The sequence below is a fragment of the Sander vitreus genome, chromosome 2 (genome assembly GCF_031162955.1).
Source record: "Sander vitreus isolate 19-12246 chromosome 2, sanVit1, whole genome shotgun sequence".
NCBI classification, from domain to species: Eukaryota; Metazoa; Chordata; class Actinopteri; order Perciformes; family Percidae; genus Sander; species Sander vitreus.
Genome location: NC_135856.1, coordinates 35,788,626 through 35,813,040, shown reverse-complemented (window position 1 = coordinate 35,813,040; position 24,415 = coordinate 35,788,626). Strand labels below are relative to the sequence as shown.

The window sequence follows — 24,415 nt, the reverse complement described above, 5'->3', positions numbered from 1 at the left end:
GGGGCAGAGGTGAAAGGAGGAGGAGGAGTGTGTACAAATACATCCATGGTGTCAAACAGATGATAGACCGCGGTATGAAGGGTTCCCCCTGAACCTAAGGAGCAACTGCTCTATTTATAGTTGTGCTTGGCTAAATGAAATGACAACTGGATACGTTTGATAGCAAGGACACCGCATTTCCAGCTGTACTTGTGTACAGGTCGGGTTGTCAGAGGAATCACTAAACTCAGGTAACGTTATGTAGTCCATGGTTACGCCGCTGTGTCGTAATTATTAGGAAATACTGCACCATGCTTGTAAAATAAATAAGACCAATGTCCTTTAATAGTGCAGCAAAATCTATCTGTTTGGGTCGACACTGTCTTCGTTAACTTAAACTAGCTAGCTCGGTAAGCTAACTCGGGGATTTGTTAAAAGAGATTGTGACTAATAGCCAATTCAACCAATGACGTTCCATTTTGAATGCTGTTTGTGATATGTCTGACCAATGATATAGAAGGTAGGGCGGGACTAAAGGTCAAACTACCTTGCTTGCTCGAACTTCCAACGTTGATGTTTACAACAGTGTAATAGAATTAGTTTATGCAACACAGCTGACGTTAGGCTGAAAGGGAAAGGAAGACGGGGCAGTTTAATAAAAAATACCGGGCAGTATTGCTGCTTTGTTTATTGGTACACACTTATAAGTCGACAAACATATTAAGCTAATATTGAAGTTCGTCAGCAAAGAATTCTAACAATGGTTTGAGTAGATAGAGGTGCCTTTATTGCTGTGATGCTAACGTTCATTTGTCAGCAGGGGCATATGTCAGTGGTTGGTATATAATGTCACATGCAGTTATCTGATTTTTCAGTTACACTTCAGTGCTGTCTGCCATATTGTAAGCACTGTGCAATACCTAATAACATAATTAACCTATATAACTACCACAGGTCACTTTAAAAAAAAAAAAGAAGCTTGTATTATTACTGTTTAATTACAGTAACAAAATGTGAACCGTTGTTGTGTACAGTTCTAGAGATTTCTATGCATATTATTTGAGACTTAAAAAGGAGCCAGATTTTTTGCCTGACCCGTTTTAAGTGGTTTCCCTGCAGCACATAAGCTTCAACATGATACTAGCAGTGCTTTACAATCTAACAATCGGACCAGAAGAAATGTTGATAACAAGAGATATACTGTTTTCCCATCTCAAGCAGCAGAACTTACAATGGTTGGGCAGATTTAGTATAATAGTAATAATAGTAAATTGAATTGTTTAACTTACTATTGGATAGTCTAATGAAATAAATCACATGCATTTCTATGGATAGTCTGAATAAAATGATACAAAAGTATTGTTACATTCTGAGAATCATTCTGCCCAGTGGTTAGTACATGTTGTTTGAATTTGAATCCGCTTTAATGGCCAAGTAAGTGTGAACACATTCAGGGAACTTGACTCTGGCCTATGTTGCTCTCAAAGAATATAGGGCTAAACAATAAGGACAACAAAGCTGAACAAGGTAAACAAACATTTGACGACTATGTACAGATATAGGTTTGTATATAACAAAGTGAATATATACATACACATGCATGCATACACATACATGTAAACAAACAGGTATATGCAGTAAGACAATAATAGGGCAATGCAAAAGTGCAAATAAAGAATTATTAATAAACAGATTGCTTATATCTAGGCCTGTCACGATAACAAATGTTGCTGGACGATAAATTGTCCCAGAAATTATTGCGATAAACGATAATATTGTCGTTCTGAGACCATTTTCATCTAACATAATGATAATGGCATAATAATGCAGGTACACCTTTTCAAAGATCAATACACTTTTATTTCTAAAGAATATTTAACACTGGAACTGGAAGACATTTTAAATAGCCACAATATGTCTTTGATCTCCTTTAGTATGTCGTCTTTCACGCTGTTGTACAGTTGTGGAATTTCCGTTTGTGACATGTATGTTCTCCCAGGCAATTTGTACTGGTTGTCAAATGTTTGCAGCATTCCTCGAGTGTTTGTGCGATAGACTACAGACTCTGTACTACATTTAACAATTATTTATTAAACGCTAAATATTCAATTTAAATAATATATAATTAATAAATGATATCTATGTGGCTATCTGCCACATGGCGAGTAAATGTTTGTATCAAAATAGTTACATTTTTCAGTCTTCATTTTGCCGAAGGTGCAGCTACTTTCTTCTGCTCCTCTGCTGTCTGCAGGTCGGAGCTTCGCGGGGGCGGGCCGACACCCACACACACCCACCCCTCACACCCACACACAAAAACACACAAACTGGCGCACACACCAGACGCCAACCACCACGTCACTTCTGTTTACTGATAGCTATTGTTTACCTCAGGCTAATTAATTAGCTAGTAAGTGGCGATTTTTGGCAGCCAGCCTTCCAAAACAAAGCACATTGAAATGAAATAACCGATCATTAACCGTTGACCGACAAGCAGGTAACGGAGTCTCAGTTCACCGTCTGGGAGCCTCCAGACACTTTCCGCACTCCATGTCAGCGGACAGCTGTAGGCTTGTACCGGTTAATGTTCCAGGCTCGCGGGAACCTGTTTTTGACCAGGGGTGCTGAATAACAAAATAATGGATGTCTGCCGATTTCTCCCCCCAGGTAATGTTTCGGATTTTGACAGCTAAATACGTCCTTTTAGTGAATGGTGAGAGTGAGAAGTTTTAGAAAAGTTCTGGGCATAACCAAAGTTTCAGGAGACACTGAACCAGCATGTAAAACGTAGTTCTTTTCCACACATGAACAGGAAGTAGGCTGAACATATTCCCGTATTTCAGGATAATTACCGATTGTGCCCAGTAGATGGCACTCTAACACAACAAATGACACAAGACAAGAAACGGCTTATCATTCATTCTCATCTCAGCTGAAAAGACTTCTGGTTGAAAGGTTTCTGTCCCGAACCTCCTTCCAGGATAACTGAAGTTGGCTGACAGGGCTTTTCGAATCCTTCTGTAAAGTTATCGTTAGATGCTATGATGGTGCTGCTAACGTTAGCCGAGTTGCTTGCTAACGTTATTTCAGACTCAGGCTCTTCAGCTGCCTAACATAGTTTGGTGGACGAGTAAACATCAACTGTAACATCTGCAGATGAAATCTTGCTAATTTTAGCTGCATTACTATGCCGGAAGAAAAAATCTTGTATCCTTTTCTGTGACATATTCTTCTCTACAACTAACGTTCCAGTCAACTAGCCTCAGCCTGCTTGCTTCTCAGCGAGTCACGTCACTTGACTCACTTTCACTTTGACCTCTATAGCAGCTATAACAGTAAATTTTTAGTAGGCTATATTCGAACTTATCCATAACCCTTTTTTGCTATTTGCCTCATTATTTGATATACAAAAATACAAATAATGTCAGACAGTGAATTAGTAATTATTTAAAAAAAAAAATAATCCAGCTCCTGCCAGCAGGGGGTGCTGCAGCACCCTCAGCACCCCCCTTCCCGCGCCCTTGTAATGTTCTGTGCATTGTCGGACACATGCAGCCACTTTCCTGAAACCGCTTGTGAGACTGACAAGTCCACAGCGGCGTGTATGTCCGAGCCTGTCTCCACCGCCTCTACCTGCAGGTTGTCAACTGTAGTTTGGAATGAAAGGGAGAAAACAGGACGCCGAGTAACATGGCGGCTATCGCTCGTGTACTTTTTTTCTTTATTTATTTATTTTTTTACAGGAGTCCTGCCTCCCTTGGACTGACAAGAGGGTTCACTCCTCGTTACACAGAGAGAGAGAGAGAGAGAGAGAGAGAGAGAATATGCAAATAGAATTATCGCGGCCGGAAAAATTATCAAGCTCATTTTTTTTATCGTGCGATTTAATTGATTTATTGACTATCGTGACAGGCCTACTTATATCTGAGGTAGGTGGTTATGGTACAGTGTATATTTGGCAGATATTTACTTGTTTAAATCATGTGTTCAACACTATTAAATATATAATTTACTTGAAATGTGGATGCTTGGTATTACAGGGTTATTGATTGATCCTGACACTATGGAACGGTGTTAAGTCTTCATTATAGCGACAGCCTACAAGTACAGTACAGTGGACATAGAGTATGATTAATGTACAGTGTCTTCAGTATGAGTTGTAACCTTTTTGTGATCATATTCAGTCGCAGTGTTTCTGACAGACACATGGATTAGATTTAACTAGAACTAGTTTTAGTTCAATGTATGTAATCAAAATATGTCTTCATGCACAATACATGAATGGGATTGTGAAAAACAAATCATCATAAGTATGATCACATTACTGCATGTAAACATACTGATATACAAGCAGTTGTGAAATGCTGACCGTTCCAGAGCAGTAGTTTTCCTGTGAGGTATAAATGAGAAAATGCACAATGAGTGTGTAGGCACCGTCTGCCACTTATTACCATGCATATGGGTGAACTGTAATATAGCATATTATAAAATATTATCATCAAAGTGACTTGTTTGTACTGTGTTACTGTGCTGCCATATAGATGGGTCAAGCACTGTGGAGGCTGCCTCCCAGACAACAGCAGCAGCTTCAGGAAGAGCTTGCAGACCGACTGGCTGACCGAGGAGGAGGAGGAGGAGGAGGAGGAGGAAGACAAGAGCAAGGTAATCTGAACATTTTTAACATGAATGTTACTTTTGGCTGAAGATATGTAATTTGCATGAGACTGCTGAGGTAGGGCTGGGCGATGTGGAGAAAATCAAATATCACGATATTTTTGACCAAATACCGCGATATTGATACCGCAACGATATTGTAAGGTTGACTATTGGTGCTTTCAAAAAATATTTACACAATGAGATTTTTGATAAATAATCATCAGTAATGTGGATATAATGACTAAGTGGGTAAAGGCAAATAATAGAACAGTTACAACAGTCTGGTAAGTTCAGAAAATGACATCACTTTACTGTAATGCAGCCTTTAAAACCAGGAAAAGACAACACTTATGCCATATTACGATATTACGATATCCAAAATCTAACACGATGTCTAGTCTCATATAACGATATCGATATAATATCGATATATTGCCCAGCTCTATGCTGAGGTAGCATTATGCACCTCTAATGTGAATGAAATGAAGACTATGGATTTATTTAATAGTTTGACTAGACTTTTTAATTCCACAGATTGAATCTGAATTTTTTCTTTTTTAAGCGTTTATTGCCACAGTAAGTTACACTTACGTGGAATTTGCCTTGGTTTTTGGTGTATACATAAACAAACCTATACAGAGACAGATGGCGTTATTCGTCCCCGAAGGGCAGTTCAGTTCCTACAGACCACCGAAACATATACACACATTCCTACTGCCAGTCATCAATGACCGAGGGAGCACAATAAAAAGGCATATGGGAAAGTGTGAGATCCAAAAGTATACAGCAAGAAAAATATTTGAAATAAGAACTGAATAAAGACGATAAAGTATCCAAAGTATATTGAACATTAATAAGAATATTGAACATTAAGAAGAATAAACAATAAATACCGAAACAGAAACAAATATATACAAAATAGCTGTTTAGGGTTGAGTTAAGAATGTAAAAAATATATAGTATTGTATAGTGTAAATAGTATTTAGTATAGTGTGCAATGGGCAGATGTATAGTCCAGGATGAAGATTAGTGCAAAGTGTAGTGACTAGGGTTGGGGGTGGGGGGTTGAGAGTCAATGACAGTGGGGGACCGATATTTCTCGCATATATTATCACTGTCAGTATGTTCCTTGAGTGACTTCCCCAGACACAATAGCATATGTCATTGTGTACATTTATGAAAGATCAATGAAAAGGGCCGACACTCTTTAAAACTGATGTTTTTGGACAGACAATGAAATCAATTTAACCCAAACGGTGCAGTTTCCACCACAATGCAGAAACTAGTGTCGCCAGTTAGTCAGGTAGTGTGAAAACAAGACAACAAGATAGCTAGTTGTGTAGTGTGAACAGTACAGCCATCTGATGACTGTAAAGGTCCTGTAGTGGAAACTCAGCCAGTGGTGGAAAAAGTATTCAGATCCTTTCCTTCAGTAAAAGTTCTAATACCACACTGTAAAAATAGTCTGTTACAAGTTAAAGCCCTGCATTGGAAATGTAACTTAAGTAAAAGGATGTAAGTATCACCAGGAAAATGTACTTAAAGGATTAAAAGTAAAAGTACTCAATGCAGACAAATCCTCACAGTTTAGAAACTGGAAACGATCAAAATAGGTCGGTCAATCAACTAAGTGTTTAATCTGCTAATCAGGCCGTTATATTGTTGGGTAGTTTAATTTATAATAAAACATCATATTTTATAAACTAGTTAGTTAGTTAGTTAGTTAGTTAGTTAGTTAGTTTTTTATTGATCCCAAAAGAAAATGGGAAATTATGGTGTTGCAGCAGCAAAATATCAGACACACAGCACACATACAGAATATACATTAAATAATAGGATACAATATACATTAAATAATAGTATACAAAAACAAATATTAAAAATATATACAAGTTGGGAATAAAAATTGTTTCACTAGTATTGATAAAGATGTAGATAAACCTATTGTGCAAGGTGCATTTAGTGCAGTTGTGATGTATAAAATGCACCTTGCACAATAGGTTTATCTAGATCTTTACCTACATGTGTTTTGTGTTCAAAAATCTTAATTTGTAAAGTAACTAGTAACTAAAGCTGTAACAGATGAATGTAGTGGAGTAAAAAGTACAATATTTCTCTCTGAACTGTAGCGGAGTAGAAGTAGAAAGTGGCATGAAAAGATAAGACTCAAGTAAAGTACAAGTACCTCAAATTTGTACGCAAGTACAGTACTTAGTTTGTCTGATAGACATTTGACCCCACCTGACTATCATTCTTGCTCCTGTGTTTCAGTTTGTCTTGTTGTTGTTGTTTAGCTCCAGCAATGTGTCTCTTCGTTGTTGCTCTGCTCCTAGAATGTTGACATCCAAGCTTTTCTCATAAGTCTTTAAATGTAATCCCGAGTAAGCCACATAATCCATGTTGGCAAAAATGCAAATGTTTTACACAAAGGAGCCAAGGCCAATAGAGCAAAATAAAGGTTTGAACTTCATCACTAACTCCATTCAGCTGAAACTTCATGAGCACCTTATTTCATACATGTACAGTATGACGAGTTTTCAGGTTTTCACAATTTACCACAAATTCTAGAAATAAATACTGTACATGGAGAATGAAGACATCAGTAAAACCCAGCCTCTGGCTCACCCAGTAAGAGTGTTCGCCCCATGTTGGCTGAGTCCTGCAGCGGCGCAGGGTTCTAGTCCGACCTGCTGCCCTTTGATGCGTGTCATCCCCTCTCTCTCTCTCTCTCTCTCTCCCCCTTTCATGTCTGTCCACTTTCAAATAAAGGGAAAAAGCCCCAAAAAATTATCTTAAAAAACAAACAAACAATACAATACATAAGTCTTTGCGATTTATTTATTAAAGGGTTACTTTGCCGATAGTCTAGATCCTCGACGTTCCACTTCAGGGATTGTTCAGGTGCTGTTGGCAATTCCGCTGGATGTCTTTAATTTCGGCCAGATGTCCGTTACCTTCCACTTTCTTTGTGTTGGCATTTTTTACTCCGGTGGATTTCTGAGGACTATGGTTAACTGCTCCTCAGATCTCTGCAGGGTAAATCCAGACAGCTAGCTGGACTATCTGTCCAATCTGAGTTTTCTGTTGCACGACTAAAACTACTGTTGAACGTACACAGTACACGTAAACGTTACACTAGTCTACTGCAGACAGCCCAGCTTTATGAGAGTCCATCCATCCTTCGGTAAAATACGTTTTTAAGTTAAATGATGACAACAATGCAATACAATACAATAATAATGCATGCTGGGATAGTCTCCCACTTTCCTGTCATGCTAAATAGTAGGACGCAAGCAATGAATGAATGTTTGTTTGTTTGTTCATAGGGAGAGATGGAGGTCCCCAGAGAAGAGTTCCTCAGCAGTGTCATGGCCCTGACATCTACCATCTGCTGAGAACACGCATGGGAGGTATGAATGAACACACACACACACACACACACACACACACACACACACACACACACACACACACACACACACACACACACACAGCTACTACTAACTCTCTTCATGAGCATGTTTTCTTTTTTTTTTTTTTGTTATTTGGTTGCCCCTCTACTTTCCATTATTTCTGATGGCTTGTGCATACAGTCAGCAGTTAGAAAAAACAGGGATTGGTTTGCTACGTACAGATGAAGCCATCACTTCAATTGATTTCTTTTTTTATTTGGACAATGCACATTAATCAACATTTCTGTAAATGTGCCAGTGTTTACCAGCTGTTGTCCTTTTTAGTTACCTAAAAGCCTTCATTTGAGTTTCATTGTGGTGAGGTAAGTGCTTCCACACCAGTTAGTACATTAGAATTAGGCTTGACAAACTGTTAGTGGGCATTCGCACAGCCTGCGTCGGCCGTCAGATGGTGCGGCAAAAGTGTAGGTCTTTTCAGATCAGTCAGGAGGGGGGTCACATTTAAAAGGACCACCTTGATTTGAGAATGGCTGTGATTGGTGTGTGTCTGATAGGAATGATAATTCAATCAGCGAGTGGATGACCTCCGTGTCCTGCATCAACTAACGCTAAGCTTCATTTGTGAAAAAAAGTCTACTTGTGCTACATTGGGGGGTTAAAAAACACAACAGGACATCACACAAATGGGCTATTTCATTGACACTCCCCCCGCTGCACCACCATTCATAAAATCGACGGATCACTGTTTCGCTGTCTGAATGCAGCCTAAAAGGGACCTGAGCCTTGTAGAATGCATGATTAGTGCAAGCAATATTTCAACGCTTGCAATGGCTGATATAATAGATTAAATCTAAACCAAACTCAACCCCTCCACCATGGCACAGGAGTCTCCATTCTTAATTGGTCAGTATGATACATCAAGTCAACATTGATGAATGGCTAACCATCACTTGCACTTTTTGCAAAGTGTCCGTCCACACATCGAACAGGAATTTTGAGGCTAGTGACAGAGAGCTGTCTGATCTTTACGGTTTGTTCAACAGAAGACATGGTGCAGTCTGTCTTTTGGTACTCTTGTTCTTCCTTGCCAAGTCTTCAAGATACAAGTATCTATCAAATACATTTCTTCTCTCAAGCAAATGGAACATAATTTGCTCTCTGTGTCTTATTTACAGTGTCGTAGATGTATTCTTGGCACCTCAGCACATTTTGCACAAAGACATCTCTTGCCTTCCAGAAGAAACCTTTTTTTTGTAATAACAAAGTAAAACAGGCAAACATAAAGGAAAAGAAACTTTTATTTGTGAAAAGCTCTGCACTTCTCTCGAACTCATCTTCGGGCTGGGCGGATGGAACCTCACTGTCATCTACCGGAAAGTGGCTACAAGTCAGGGAGGGCGTGGAGAAGACTGCAACCAAAAGGCTTCAAAACTACCATATTTTAGTACCAGTACATTAGAAATCCTGTGTCACACGGAATTTAAATATTTGTTTTAAGCAATATTACGAGAGAGGGTGTGATTTAACCAAATATTATTGGCACAACAGTGATGGTTACGGATGCATCATTGTTGTGCCACTGCAGGGGTTTTCAAAGTGGGGTCCGGGACCCCCAGGGGTCCTTGAGGGGTGTCCACGGGGTTCCCCAGCAAAAAGGAGAATAATTTTTTTCACTATAATACCATTCATAAATAACACAATGACAGAATATGACTGTTTTGGTCATGGGTTTCATACACTTTATGTGATAAAACATCTAGAGGCAAAAATCCTATCAGATGGGCACTCTGGGACAAAATCTTATCAAATGGGGGTCCGTGGTCTAACCCAGGGCTCTTCAACGTTTTTTTAAGCCAAGGACCCCTTAACTGAGTGAGATGGAGCAGGGACCCCCTACGACATATTGTATAATATGAAGTTGCATATTAAACTGGGCCTGCAATAACGTGTAAGGCGTCCTAAAGCCTTTATACAAACCTTTTTAGTACATAGAATACTACATATACACATAGCTAATGAAATCATTGTTGGCATGATTTTATATATCATGTTTTAATGTTAAACACACATGTGGCACAGTGAATCTTTAGGATGAACTGTATCTGTGGAAGGCTACCTTAGGATTTTTTTAATTGTTGAAAAAACTTTGGAAAAATTTTGGAGGCCCCCCTGCATTGACTCTGAGGACCCCCTGTTGAAGATCTCTGGTCTAACCTGTGTCAGTTTAGGGGTCCACTGCTTTAGTGTATTATTGCGATTATACAACAGCGATTACAAACAAATTAAAAGTTCTAATCAAACTGTATTCATATTGTGAGGCAATTTGCTCTCAAAATAAATAAAAAAAGCAACAAAGGTGATTTCTAGTCCCTCCCGCTCATATAAACACCAAACTGCTTTGCTAGCTCAATCGTGTTGTAACTAAGATATCTGCTGAAACAAATAGTTTTTCCATTGACACATACACATATTTTTAACAAATCACCATGGTAACGGCACAGCTGATGTTATCCAAACAGTTAACTCCAAAGCGTTGTAACTAGGGCTGTCGATGTCGACGATCCATTTTTTTTAATCGCAATTAATCACCAAATTTCTATAGTTAATCACGATTAATCATATGTTTTATCACAAAATTCTATTATTTTGCATTTCAGAACTGTCTTTAAGTACATATTAACAATGGAAAGCCATTCTTACCAGTGTAGCTTAATTGGGAATCAAATGAACGCAAAGAAAGTTACTTTATGAACTTGACTTTAAGATTTGTAATTGTTTATAATTTATTTACTGTAAACAAAAGAAAAATGTGTGAATCTGTCATTATTGCACAATTCCTCCAAGTACCTAATCTAACTGAGATGTGACACTAACACTTTGCTTATACAGTACAAACAAAATGGTCCAAAAACCAGATGCCACAGCAGGACATTTGTAACTTTTACGTTTTTCTAATAAGGAATGTAACAATTCTCCTGGACAGAAAAGGGGGTGGACAATGTCCCAAATGGCAAAAACAGTCCAAAAAAAACGATACAAACAACACAGTCCTAAAACCGTATGCTGATATACAGAGTCAATATAGTGTGCAGTAACTCCTAAATAATTTTGATTACTCACTGACGTCCAGTGATCACCGGTTAATGAGACAGCGTTTGCACTTTGCAGCAGTTCCAGTTGGGCTGCTTTCTCCGTGTCATACACAAGGGGGTAAGCTTCTTCTCGGATCGCGAACCTCCTATGGCGCCATTTTGATGCTAATAAGCCATCAGCTCCCGTTAGCATTCCATTGACTGCCATTCATTTTGGCGCCACTTTGACAGCGACTAACTTTACATCTGAAGCGTTTAAAGACTCTATTGTCCGTTGTTTATTTCTAAAGAAACACGACAATGTATAAAAGGCTCCATTACCTTGTATCTCACGTTATGGCTCCGTAGCAGACGTTTTTGTAAAAATAGGCTAACGATTGTGTCATAACCACGCGACTTACTGTCGCATAGTAGAGGAACTACCGTACAGTACAGGAGAAGCTCGCAGGCAGTTTCGTCTCACATTAGCTGTTTAAGTGTAATTACTAATGTTAACTAGCATTTTAGTAAGCAAAAATTAGCCTGTGCCTATGTTATCTCCTTACATATACCTACGCTCTCCGTCTCTGCAAGATTCGGAATGACTGAGATTTCTCTTGGCACAGCTACCAGAAGACTTACAACTTTCAGACAGGTTGCTCACGTCACATTGACGTCGTCTCTCTCAGTTGGAGGCTGCGCAGTAACGCTCAGCCATCACCGGAAAAGTGCTTCTAATGGCCTTCACTGGTCTCCGTCCAGAGCAACGGGATCTGTTGGTCCATTCTTGTATACTGTCTATGGTCATACAGGCTGTGTATGCGTGAAACTACTGTCCCCCTCTCGCGCTCGCCATCCAACGTTAGCCTACTACTCTTTGTCCGGCTCGCAAGCCCAAACAAGTGTGTGCAGCATGCCTGTTTTGTTTCCGGTCTAGCTCCGGTGTGGTGTTGTAGTTTTTCTAACGTTACTAGTTGTTGCAACAGCATGTGAAAAAAACTCCAAAGTTTGCTAGGCCAAAAAGAACGTTAATCTCGCGATAAAAAAATTGACACCGTTAAAATGGGTTTGCATTAACGCCGTTAATAACGCGTTTAACTGACACACATGCACTAGTTGTAACAATTGAGTCGTTTAATCTGATAAATCCCTTTTATATGAATATGTTGTAGAGTTTCTGTGTCTTCCCCTGTGGTTTCGGATTGATGTTAATGAATAAAAATTAGGGGTGTTGAAATTAATCATGGCATCGATGCATCGCGATGTGGACCTGGACGATTCTGCATCAGCGCAGTGACAGACCATAATCGATTATTGCCTAATGACATTACTTGTTGGATTTTCCGGTCGGTCTGATTTTCCGTTGTCTGTTGTCTGCTGCGAACGGATCCCCCTACATTCAGGAAGTGTCTTTTTTTAAGAGCAGATGCAATGAGAGGGGAGTTCAAAATCTGAATTAGTCGATGAAAACCACGTGTAGCAATATATAATAATATTGAGGATGTGAAACATCGTGATGCATCGTGATATTGAATCGATTCAAATCGTTGACAGGATAATTGTAATCGAATCGTGACACCAGTGAAGATTCACACCCCTAATAAAAAAATAAATAATTAAATCTGCTTTTAATTTAACTCAGGAATGTTGACGTGGAAATAGTGGAGCGATATTTTAAGTGATGAGAATGGGGTGCTTAAACAGCTCTGGGTTGTGCTGTCATGCTGATTTGAGCACATTCTAAATGTCTAGTTGACCAGTCAGACTGCCTGCTCGGATCTACTTGTTGTATAACTCTGCCTCCCTCCTTCTTTTTCTTGGTGACTGTAGGTAGGGAACAGCACGGTTTTATAGATTTGGAGATGTTGCCACCCGAATTAGGCATCACCATACTGTCGTACCTGAATGCTACGGATCTGTGCCTGGCGGGCTGTGTGTGGCAGGACCTGGGAAATGACGAATATCTATGGCAAGGGTAAGGACAAGGTTCAACTCTACTTTCTGTCATCTTTCTGTGGTGATTAAACTAATGAGTTGGGGATTTGATGCAGGTTCATAAATGGTTCTGAACAGTTGTATTGTTTGATCTGCTGTACTGTATACAAAATAAATGATGGCAGGTAGACTTACAGGAGACAGAATGTTCAAGGTATTGTTGTTTCTGTCAACATGCTGTCTTCGTCAATAGTTGTCTGTCAACTTGCCAGACGAGCCTGTTTTTCTCCACATGTATGCAGTATTGTGTACTTTTTATTTACTTCTACAACCCCTGTGTGTATCCATCAGGCTGTGTAAGTCCACATGGGGACACTGCTCCATCTACAACAGAAGACTACCTGCTGGTTTCTCATACAGAAGACTATACCTCCAACTAGATGAAGGCAGCCTGACTTTCAATTCCAACTCACAGGAGGTAAACGTGGCCAAACACACACTACCTCACTGTCTGTGTGTGCCCGCGCGTGTGCACACATGTTGGTGTCTGGAACGATGTCATGACAAAATTATGTATTTGATGATGTCATTATTCTTAACCTCTGATGTTTTACACATTACAGTGTGTGTGTGTGTGTATGTCAGGATGGATTAAGAAACTACAGACCTACATGTACACTCAGAAGATATGATTCTGTGTGTGTGTGTGTGTGTGTGTGTGTGTGTGTAGGGTATCGGGTATTTCATGTCTAAAGGTATACTAGTGGATCATCCGACAGAGCTGGCTAAATTCATCTTCTACACTAGACGGCTCAACTGGAAGATGCTGAGGGTTTACCTGGATGAAAGGTTAACACAGAAATACAAAATACACATTTTTACATTCGATACTTCTGTGACAACAGCTCATTAAGCAGGTCTACAACCATGCCCTGAAATGATTAGACCTTTTTGTATTATTATTTCACTAGAGTGGTGTTTATTTATTGTGTGTACGATATTAAATATACTTTTATTGATGCCCTGTAATTAGAATTCCAAATTTCGTAATTCAGTAACTTTCATTACACTGTGCACAAATAAAAAAATAATGGTCGCTTCTGTCATGCCATTTAGTCTGTATTTATGTATCTGTGTGCAGGCGGGATGTCCTGGACGAGTTGGTGACCCTCCATAACTTCAGTAACCAGTTTCTACCCAACGCTCTGCGGGATTTCTTCAGACACATCCACGCACCAGAGGAGAGAGGAGAGTATCTGGAAACCCTCATCACCAAGTTCAGCCACAGGTTTTGTACCTGTAACCCTGGCCTTGTGAGAGACCTGGGCCTCAGTCCTGGTTAGTACTTACACACACACACACACACACACACACACACACACACACACACACACACACAGAACACATACTATATGTTCATTAAAGGTTTTTGTAGTTCTGGTTCTAGGCTTATTGGTATTAATTACATACTTACACAGTAGTTGTAGGCAGACTTGTGAAAAATGGTGCTTGGCAGCAAACAACAAAAGTTTAAAACAACAACAAAGAGATATACTAAAAGAATAAGAGGGACTACCATTATGAAAATAATAACATTATAGATAGATTAAGATGTAAAATAAAATACAGTTATGTAAAACAATTTCAACATATATATGAAATATGATCCGGGCCCCTAACCTGAGCCACACAGCCTCCTCTCCATCATGGAGACCTGGGATGAGGACCGACTGCACAAACACACTAAAGGAAAACTCAAGAGTATCATTCACACAGAAGGGAGGAGAGGGAGAGGAGACGGGAAAACCATTCGCACAGAGGGAGAGGGGGAGAGAGACATGGACATGGACATCCTTCACACAAGGGACAGAGAGACAGGAGATGAGGCTAAATCTCCTGGAGGAAGTAGCTTCAGATTCCAAACATCTGGAATAAGGCACCGACAGCCAGGACAGAGAAAAGAGAGGACAAGGAGGAAAACCTAGGGAGAGAGAGAGAGAAAAGGGAGAGAGAGAAAGAGAGAGTGATAGGCCCACAGGGCGGTGGTTTTCAGATTATTCACATGGGCAGGACATGCATGGGCTTTAAAGTGGCCATATTATGCTCATTTTCAGGTTCATAATTGTAATTTGAGATCGTATCAGAATAGGTTTACATGGTTTAATTTTCAAAAAACACCATATTTTTGTTGTACTGCACATTGCTGCAGCTCCTCTTTTCACCCTGTGTCAGGTCTCTGTTTTAGCTACAGAGTGAGACCTCTCACTGCTGGAACATCTTTCAGTCAGTCACACATGCCCAGTAGCTAGGTAAGGATTACATGAGCTAGCTAGCTGTTTCTGCAACTTCGGCCTGTACAAGGCAGGATTAGCCGGGAGACTTCTTCTAAATGAGGGCACACTTCCAACTTTGTGTGGAATACCTGCAGAACAGGTACATGTAAGTAGTTCTATACAATTTATTTTGTAGATTAGGGTGAATTTGTGTGTGTTGTAGCAGTGTTTTGCCATTGAGTATGAGCTAACGGTTAGCCCCCTAGGCCCCTCATTTCAGCCAGTTACGTAGAAAACCGTGCAGATTTTGACCAGCTCACCCTGAGACTGAAGGCAGGACACATTCAGAAACCGTAACTCATTCAAAACAGCATGGATGTTTTTTTTTTTTTTCAAAGTTTGTATGCGTGTGGAAGCACCAGAGACACAAAATAACACCCCAAATCCCAGAAAAAGTGATTTTTTTCATAATATGGGCACTTTAAGTCAGGGCTGTAGTACTTGAGTCCGGACTCAAGGAGCTTTTCTGTTGTCTCGGACTCGTCTTGGACTCAGACTTGTCTCGGGCTCGGCCATTGGACTCGTCCAATATTCTAGTTGGTCTCGACCGAGTCCAGCACTGTATGCTTTTTTTCTAAAGTAACTTCCTCCTTCAAAACAAAACCTTTGATGAAGCGTGCTCGTTCAGAAAACAGGAATTAGTTTAATTCAAAATCCATCTAAAACAGGCGTTGAGATAGGTCGCCTTGTATACACCTGGCTGCATCATATACCTCAATCATCAGGTATCAATCCTTTTCATTTAGGCCACAGACACATTGTCAGCGAGCACTTTGTACTATGGATTCTTCAGGACAAGTAAAGGCTCTGACACATCAACCCGACAGCCGACCTTCGGCAGAAAAAGGCAGTCAAACTAACTGCCTCCCTGAGTTGGTCAAAAAAGTGCCTCGGAACACACCGAAGCGACGCCGACTTGAGCGTACGTTCTGCGCCCAAAAAATGAAAACCAGCAGCTGATTGGACGAACGCGTCACATGGGTCTGGCTTCTCCCGGATTTTACAACCGAGCATAATCAGAATACGATATTTTACGAAGATAGTTTAAACATTTGAAGCGAGAAATAGGCCATGCAGTTGCTGAATCTGTCTTCATTTCAGATCGACAAAGGTCAGTTTAAAAGATTTTCGTCAAATTTTGAGAGGCGTTAGTCAGGCTTATTTCCGGGTTAGCGCTCCACCAATCAGATTGGCCATTGAGTCCGACTGGACGGAACACACAGAACAGACTTGAGTCACTGACCTCGCCAGACTAGCCGATAATCGGGTTGGTGTGTCAGGGCCTTAATAAGTTCAACAATGGGAACATTTACATTTTAAGTAAATAATATGGCCTAATGTGATCGTATAGTGTGTTACTCTGCACTTGCTTTTTGATTATTACAAAAAATAAAGCAAAATGATCATCTTAAAGTAGAAGATATATCTCACGTAAGTGAGTCTTGAAGAGGATTCTTTTTTTTCTGTCTCGGTATTGACTGTCTCTCATTTGGAGTCGGTCTTGCCTCAGTCTCGACTAGTCCTGGTCTTGGACGTGTCTTGGACTCGACAAAGGTGGACTTGTCTACAGCCCTGCTTTAAGTACTAGGTCTAATAAATTCAGTGAGACTAAGAAGAGCCACCAGAAGGACATTCATAACAGGTATACATACCTGATGTAATCAAACGTTAAGCAACTATTATAATGTATATGTTATATGAAGTTAAAGAGAAAAGAAGAGTTAGAAGTTAGAATGTAATTTTTGAAAGTTTTTTTCAAAAATGAAAATGTCTTAACATGAATCCAACATATTATTTGCAAATATAAATCCCCACTGATGATGGGCTTACAGGCCTATAGGTAAGGTAGTCATCTAAAACAACAATTATTATTTTAATAGCTTAGTATTCTATGCACTAAAAAGGTATGTATAAAGGCTTTAGGCTGCCCTGCACGTTATTGTAGGCCCAGGTTAATATGCAACCTCATTTTATACAATATACTGTATGTAGCAGGGGGTCCCTGCTCCGTCTCTCTTTCAGTTAAGGGGTCCTTGGCTTAAAAAAATGTTGAAGGTATATAATATAGAACTTTAGGTGCAAGAATAGCAGAAGATTAAAGTCTTGATAAGGTGACCAAAGAGTAGCACCAGAGGAAATGTCCTGTAATAACCAAAATGGTTTGTGATATAGGAAGCATGCTTAGTACGTTTCATTGTAATCTTTCCATCAGATTCTGAAAGATGTTGTGTACTTTCACAGTCAAGATAATTCATCTTCTTGGGGCCTAAATGTACACAGTACATGTCATGCCAGTACAATTGTTTAATGTTTTACAATAAGCCCAACTGCTACCAATATTTAAGATATAGCAATATATTGGGCAACATTTATTTCTATCAACAAAAAAAAAAAGAAAAGAATATGATCATGAATTAAAAAATATATGTATTTGAAAAAAACATTGTTGATAAGGTACAGGATTTGTGACCAAGATATTTGCTGAGGGAGACATTTTACATTTTAGGGTTGAAAATGAAAATAAATATGTAATCCCTTACTGGTGACACTATTCCTATGTTACATTGAACATATTTTGGGCTTTTCAATCCTGCAATTTCTTGTTACATATACAAAATATACACAAACGCAATACATCTGTGGTAACTAAAATGATCCATTTGCACACCGATTGTGCTCACGGTTGTGTACAGTGACAATATGACCTTAAGGTGGTGCTAGAGGAAAGCTCATGGACTGTCCCAAATGAAAGAGGTGTTATCCTCTGTAGAACATAAATACATTCAGTACATTTCAAGGCAGAGTCATTAAACTTGAACCAGACATCAGCACTGCAGCTAGGACGCCAAAAAACTCTAGTAACAGAAGAAATGATGTTGAAGCTGCTACACTTCTGACCCATTGGCCCAACCACAAAATGAGGGGGAAACCGTCAAGGTTTTATTTTCAAGTAATCCCTGGCTTCAGTATTTTCAATAGGCCGTGCATTAAGCAACTCAGGGCTTTGTTAATGTCAGCAGACCATACAGAAACCAATCCCTGACTCTGTTACTGTTAACTCCTTGGAGCTTCTCATATGATTAGAAGGATTAGTGTAATGGTTTTGAGCCCAAGGCTAGAGATGGATGGGTGGCTGCCTTTCTGAAATCAGCCCTTTTATTTCACTTCTATTCTGCCCCTTACATCCCCTTTGGAAAGTATTGGGCACAGCAGTGGAGAACAGCTTAGCGTTTATTAGTAGCACAGTATACATTTATATGTCTCATTCATTCTGTTTAGATATAATTGAAAATAATAATAAAAATAATAAGTCTTATTAAGACTTATATAAGACCTTTTCTCTGCCTTTATGGTGGTTCCTCTCACATTCATATTTTGGTTTAACCCTCTCTTGGTCTACGGGCATTTTTAGATATCTTCTACTTTTAAGGGTGTTTGCATATAACTGATCCCCATGTGTTTCATATCAAAATGTCCAGAAAAAAACTGTATACAGCTTTCTGTATAGTGAGGCCCAAAATTATTCCAGAGCAATGCATAAAGAGATAATTTGGTCCTAAAGCGGAAATATTTCTCAAATCTCTTGTGAAAACATACCTACACTCAATTGTTTTGGTGCTTGAAATGAGTTTACAAAAGTCTTGCGTTCATAAAAGTAGGGTAATATATGAAGAAAATAGTAAATAAATGTCTAAAATGAAATTTTGTAATATCGCTTTTTGAGTAGGAGTGTTGTCAAACATCGCTTGGACTCGCTGGTGCGTCTTTTGTCCTCAGAGGGTTAAAGATGCAATATGTAATACTGACCGCTAGTATTTAAAATAGTTACTGCAGTACAAATTCAAAATACGGGAGAGAGTCGTCTCCACCGCCCCCTCCTACACCCGACTCGAAGTTCACGGAGGTTGCCAGGCTGAGACCGCAGCATCCACAACAATGTTGCTAGATGCTTGTCTCACATAGCCAGACATTACTTCACAGCACAGCGGGGTAGCTAACGTTAGATGCTGGCTATATTGACAGTCATTATAGCCCGTGTTCATGTGGAGCTCTGTACACAACTGACAGACACACTTTTTCGGCTTAGAATTACGGTAGGAACCGCTAAAAATACCACTACCTTGATCCTACATTGAACTCACGATCCTCCTGATTTACAGCCCCCCTCTCTTGGCTTAAAATAACTCACCGTTGTCGGCTACGGCCGCTGAACAGGCTACACGTTGTAAACAGCCGTGGCCCACTTGCCTGGTCCCCCGGTAACGTTTACAGTTAGCAGGGTTAGCATGGCGCCATTATCTTTACTTTACTGGCTGTGTCTCAATTGTTTTTGTGAGTAACCAGCTCGGGTACTCTAGCTATATAATTCAATGTGAGAACACGAATGTTGAAATGACATAAAACGCCCGTCCCTGTCGTGATAAATTAGCATGAAGCCTGTTCAGGTAAGCGTTAGCCAACTCGGCGTCCTTTTGGGCTCGAAGCTGTCTCCATCTTTCAAATACATCTCCAATATTTACCCGGGGTTTGTTACGTCTCTGGTCACGCAACTGTTAGAAACATGCTGCTTTTTTTAGGTTTTTAGGTTTTGTTTATTTGCTGCTTTCATGGCTGAACTAACGTTACATCCGTAGCGCGCTGGGTTTATGTTTTTACAGTTATATCTGGCAACCCGGCCTGGCTGTCAAACTGGGCAGTTGATAACAACACACAGGCCAAAACACAAACAGAAATTCCGTCACGGAACGGACATTTAAAAAGGAGAAAATACTGGCATTAGCATTGTTGTCAGAAAAGATTGTACTTCAGCTTAGCATGTTTCCTTAATATCTGATGATGCATTGGGGTCATTTTTAGATTTATTACTGTAAATATATTACCTATTGGACCTTTTAAGGGGTTGAATTTGATGTACCATGCATTGTTCTGTAATGTGAAGCTGAGGTCAAATTTAAGCAAGCCCTGACTGTATGAAACATACAGTCAGGGCTTGATATCAATGACAGGGTTGTCTTTCTCTGGCCAGAGCAACTTCAGCCTATACGGGACTCTAGTGGGGCTTTGACTTCTCAGTTTGAACACTAATAACCTTTTTCTCTTTAGTGCCGCACACAGCTGAGCTCTGTGTGAAAGCTGATCACAGCCTACTATCGTCTCTCTGCAGATGCGGTGTATGTGCTGTGCTACAGCCTGATCCTGCTGTCCATCGACCTGACCAGCCCCCACGTCAAAAACAAAATGTCCAAGAGGGAGTTTATCAGGAACACTCGCCAAGCAGCACATAATGTCTCCGACGACTTTGTAGGCCACCTCTATGACAACATATACCTGATTGGCCATGTGGCTGCGTAGCTCCACCTACCAGCTGACCATTCGAAAATCCTCATACTGCACTGAAGAATAGGAACAGGTGATTGGGTTCCTATACATGCCTGGAAAGTATAAAACATTGTGGAGATTGATTTTTTTACAATTTTCATGACAACCAATAAATCTTACTAGAAAGGTTCAACAAACAAATACAATTCACTGCACTGTGAGAGAGACTGTGCTACCGAATATTAGTAATGTTCATAGATTTTAATCAAAGGTGTGAGACATCTGAAATGTATTTCAAACCAAAGTCAGTGCAGAGAAGGAGGTTTTAAAGTGGAACCATGACTGCTTCTCATATTGCTTAAATTGCCTCCTCGACTCCTCCACTTGCCTCCCTTCCTCGCGTCGAGGGAATCATGGGAGGAGAGAGGAACCAAGGAAATGTGTTTCAGAGGGAGGAGACGTCCTTTCCTCTGATGTGTCACATTAATTAGTCAGCTGTTTGGGCAGAGTTAGCAACTTCTTCAGCTGCACGGCTTCCGGGAAGGCTGCTCTCTGTATCCTCACCTATAGCTCCATGGTGATCCCTCGTCGATGCTCGCTCCTCTGGGTGGACACAAGGGCTTTGAGACGGCCTTCACGAAGGAGGAACAGAACAACTTCCGGTTCAGCCGAGGAGCGAGGAGCTATCAAATAAGCGACATGAGAAGCAGCCTATGTAAGACGAGCTATGATAACTGCACTGACGGATGGTGACTACTGATTGGTGGAGGGGGGAAGCGAAGCACTGCCCTCAGCCTGTCACAGATGCCGGGACAGTCCTGCTGATTTCCTATTGGACAGCTACTTCACGTTCACCAGTGGGACAAACACTGGCCCAATTCTTGTAGGAAGTGACACAGGGGGGCGTTATTATGAGGCGAACACAAGACCACTCACAAATATCAATAGTAACATTTACCAGCAACTAATGACAAAGGTACATGGGAGCTATTCGGCAAATCAGTTGACTTGATACATTGTCCAGAATGTCCAAGTGTCAAGATTCAACTAGATCTGGTTGTCTGTGGCTCATACTAGATGTGTTTTTTTTGTTCTCCATTTTATGAGTAACAAGACAACAACACATTGGGCCTCATGCAAGTATATATATATACAGTATATATATATTAATATCCTTAATCCATCTTACTTTTTTTTTTTTTTTTTGCTTGTATGTGTTCCAAGTCCGAGTCACCATCTGCACAAACTTGACGTAAATGGCTCGTTTCAGTCTGAAGAATGTCACCTGTCCATGAGGAGGTGTGTGCTTGTGAGATTTAATAATTAGCATAATCAACACGGCTAAAACTGCCTTATAGGGCTACCTGTTCCACTTTGCACAAAATTTTAGCAAAGGGTAAAAAGAAGAATGGCATAGCGCAGAGCTTCAAGTTCTGTGGTCCGAAATATGCCGATTAAAAAAAACTACCTCTCAGTAAATTGGCAAGGAATGACGATGATCACATAATGGACAGAACGTTACAGTAATGTAGCATTAAGTTTGGTTTAGTTTTGCATTTTTATTTTAGTTGATTTCGCTCTCATATTTCAACTCCAAATTCATTCAGATTAGGCATTAATATAATTCTTACATCAAACAAGTGTTTTTCCCCAGTTGAAAAAGTACATGGCTGGTGTGACGGGTTTTGGACCACTTGTGAATTTGTTCCGTACCAAAGAGAAAATTCCAAGTATAAGAACATTGACGATGACATGTAAATCCTAGAAACTGCATACATTTAAATGGATTGTTTTAGAATGAATCTGAAAGGCAACAAGTAGTTTTTTCAGTGTTGGAAGCAGCTACTTTATGTTTTCTGCAAGCTTTTGTCCAGATTATGATTGAAACTGAATGTATTAAAACTGTTTCTGACATACATGACGTTAGGGAAATGTATAACCTCAGTGCTTTGGAGGTGACATGCTTTTTGTGCAGCAGATAGAGCACAGCAGCTTCTATGTTACGCTACTTTATGAGGATGGCAAATAGTATTTGGGAGGTCAGTGTTTTGTGATAGACCTGGCTCTAAATGTTGGCATCATTATCAAGGAAATGGCTAAAGTCAAGTGTAGAGAAAGAGAATGGTAAGTGAAAAAAATGAAGGATTTCCATCAAGTCATTCTACAATTTTTGGCTTTTGAACTGTCAAGGAAGGACAATACCACTGGCTAAAGTCTGTGGACAACTGCAGTAAATTGTATAGGTTCATGAAGTTCTTGTGTAAAAATAATAATAATACTGCTATAATTCATTTTTGCACAATGCACACGTAATTAATACAGCTTCAGCTTTAGTTCCTGAAGTCATAGGCTTCCATTGTTTTTTAAAAATCTCTGAAAAACAGCCCACGACATAGCTATTGCTGCCATGATATAATAGCATTATCCATCAATTTAAATTAGACGTGTAGTTTTATAATGACTGTAAAACACCACAGCCGCTGCAGTGTCATTCTTCCAGAGATGAATGAGAAAAGATCATTATGCATCTGAAAATTCGACATCCAAGTGTCATTTAGCCTTTCATTCATGCTCAACAGTGCAGGCATGGAAAAAAGAGATATTATTATTTGACACTATAATTAGCAGTGTGGTGAAGTAATAGGCCACATATATGTGTAATTTTAGATGATGGATTACATTTGTCAGTGCAGGATTTTTGAAATAGTGGGAGCCTGTTACATCTGGAGGTGAACACTACAATCGAGTCTGGAGAAATGAAAGTGTACTGTACAAATCAGGACATATTGATGACTTCAGTGTATTTTCAGCTGTTGCATTTTTCCAAATGAATCGGTTTAACAATGATTCCCATCAGACCTGAATGCAGCATGATTGTCACTCTGTGCTAGTAGCTTTGAGTCCCAGCAGCTAGCATGTAGCCGCAGCTAACAGTGAGGTGTCACAGTGGTCTGAATGTAACCATAGGAACAGACAGGATGACGCAGTGAAGCCGTTTTAAAAAAAACAAGCCAGCCTTTTTATAACTAAGGGTTTATATCATATCCTAGATATCTAGTTGCAATACCAACCAACATGTATTTATTTATTTGATTTGTTTTCTATCCAAGTAAATTCTGTTCTAAGAGTCTGTAATGAGGAGTCATTAGATTGTAAATCTGACCATGGCTGAACTCAGAACATTAATAGCATTTAATGATTGATTATTGCTGATGATGCACACTGATTTAGTTCTATAACTTATAATTGTTTTCTTTAAATTATGAAGGGAATCCACTTCCTGTTGTGTGTTTTCTTCTTCTTTGTGGTTACTAGAACACTTTATAACTGACAAAATGTACTGACAAATTGTTCCAAATATCTGACTCATTAAATCTGGGCTTGATTTTGCTGACATGTTTCGATCTCCTGCAGTTTGACAGCTTGAGGTATAAAAAGGTAGTAATACAGAGTCATTTCTTAGATGGTAATCTCATTTCATATGATCTGCTACATCCAGTGATGAACGGTTCAGTGATAGATCTGCTTCTTCTGCACTAGATGAAGGTGATGCAGAGATGTGTTTCCTTTCTCTCCAGCAAGTCACATACAGTGCTGCTCATGAGTATAGGAACCCATGCTAAAGTTGACTAAAAAGAGGAATAAAAAAAATCATCTTCTGGAAATTGATCTTAACTCTTGTGTTGTCTTCCCATCAGCTAATGTCAAA

At 39.7% G+C, this 24,415-nt stretch overlaps 1 protein-coding gene across 2 annotated transcripts; it reads left to right on the top strand.

The window, feature by feature from the left end:
• Position 1: 1 nt before the first annotated feature.
• On the top strand, positions 2–24,102 carry fbxo8 (F-box protein 8). 2 transcript variants are annotated; one of them, XM_078267291.1, is made up of 8 exons: positions 2–230; positions 4,521–4,641; positions 7,962–8,045; positions 12,950–13,094; positions 13,406–13,532; positions 13,785–13,903; positions 14,196–14,392; positions 20,491–24,102. In XM_078267291.1, the coding sequence occupies exons 2-8, from the start codon at positions 4,521–4,523 to the stop codon at positions 20,670–20,672; spliced, it is 975 nt and encodes a 324-aa protein (XP_078123417.1). In that variant the 5' UTR covers positions 2–230; the 3' UTR covers positions 20,673–24,102. The 2 variants fall into 2 exon arrangements, with proteins under 2 accessions (XP_078123417.1, XP_078123408.1); XM_078267282.1 differs by having other exon boundaries at positions 3–230; positions 20,552–24,102.
• Positions 24,103–24,415: the final 313 nt, after the last annotated feature.

Coding starts and splice junctions, on each gene's coding strand:
- fbxo8 (XM_078267282.1), top strand. CDS start 4,521: ATGGGTCAAGCACTGTGGAGGCTGCCTCCCAGACAACAGCAGCAGCTT. Junction 4,642..7,961: donor AGGAGGAAGACAAGAGCAAG/GTAATCTGAACA, acceptor GTTTGTTCATAG/GGAGAGATGGAGGTCCCCAG. Junction 13,533..13,784: donor TCAATTCCAACTCACAGGAG/GTAAACGTGGCC, acceptor GTGTGTGTGTAG/GGTATCGGGTATTTCATGTC.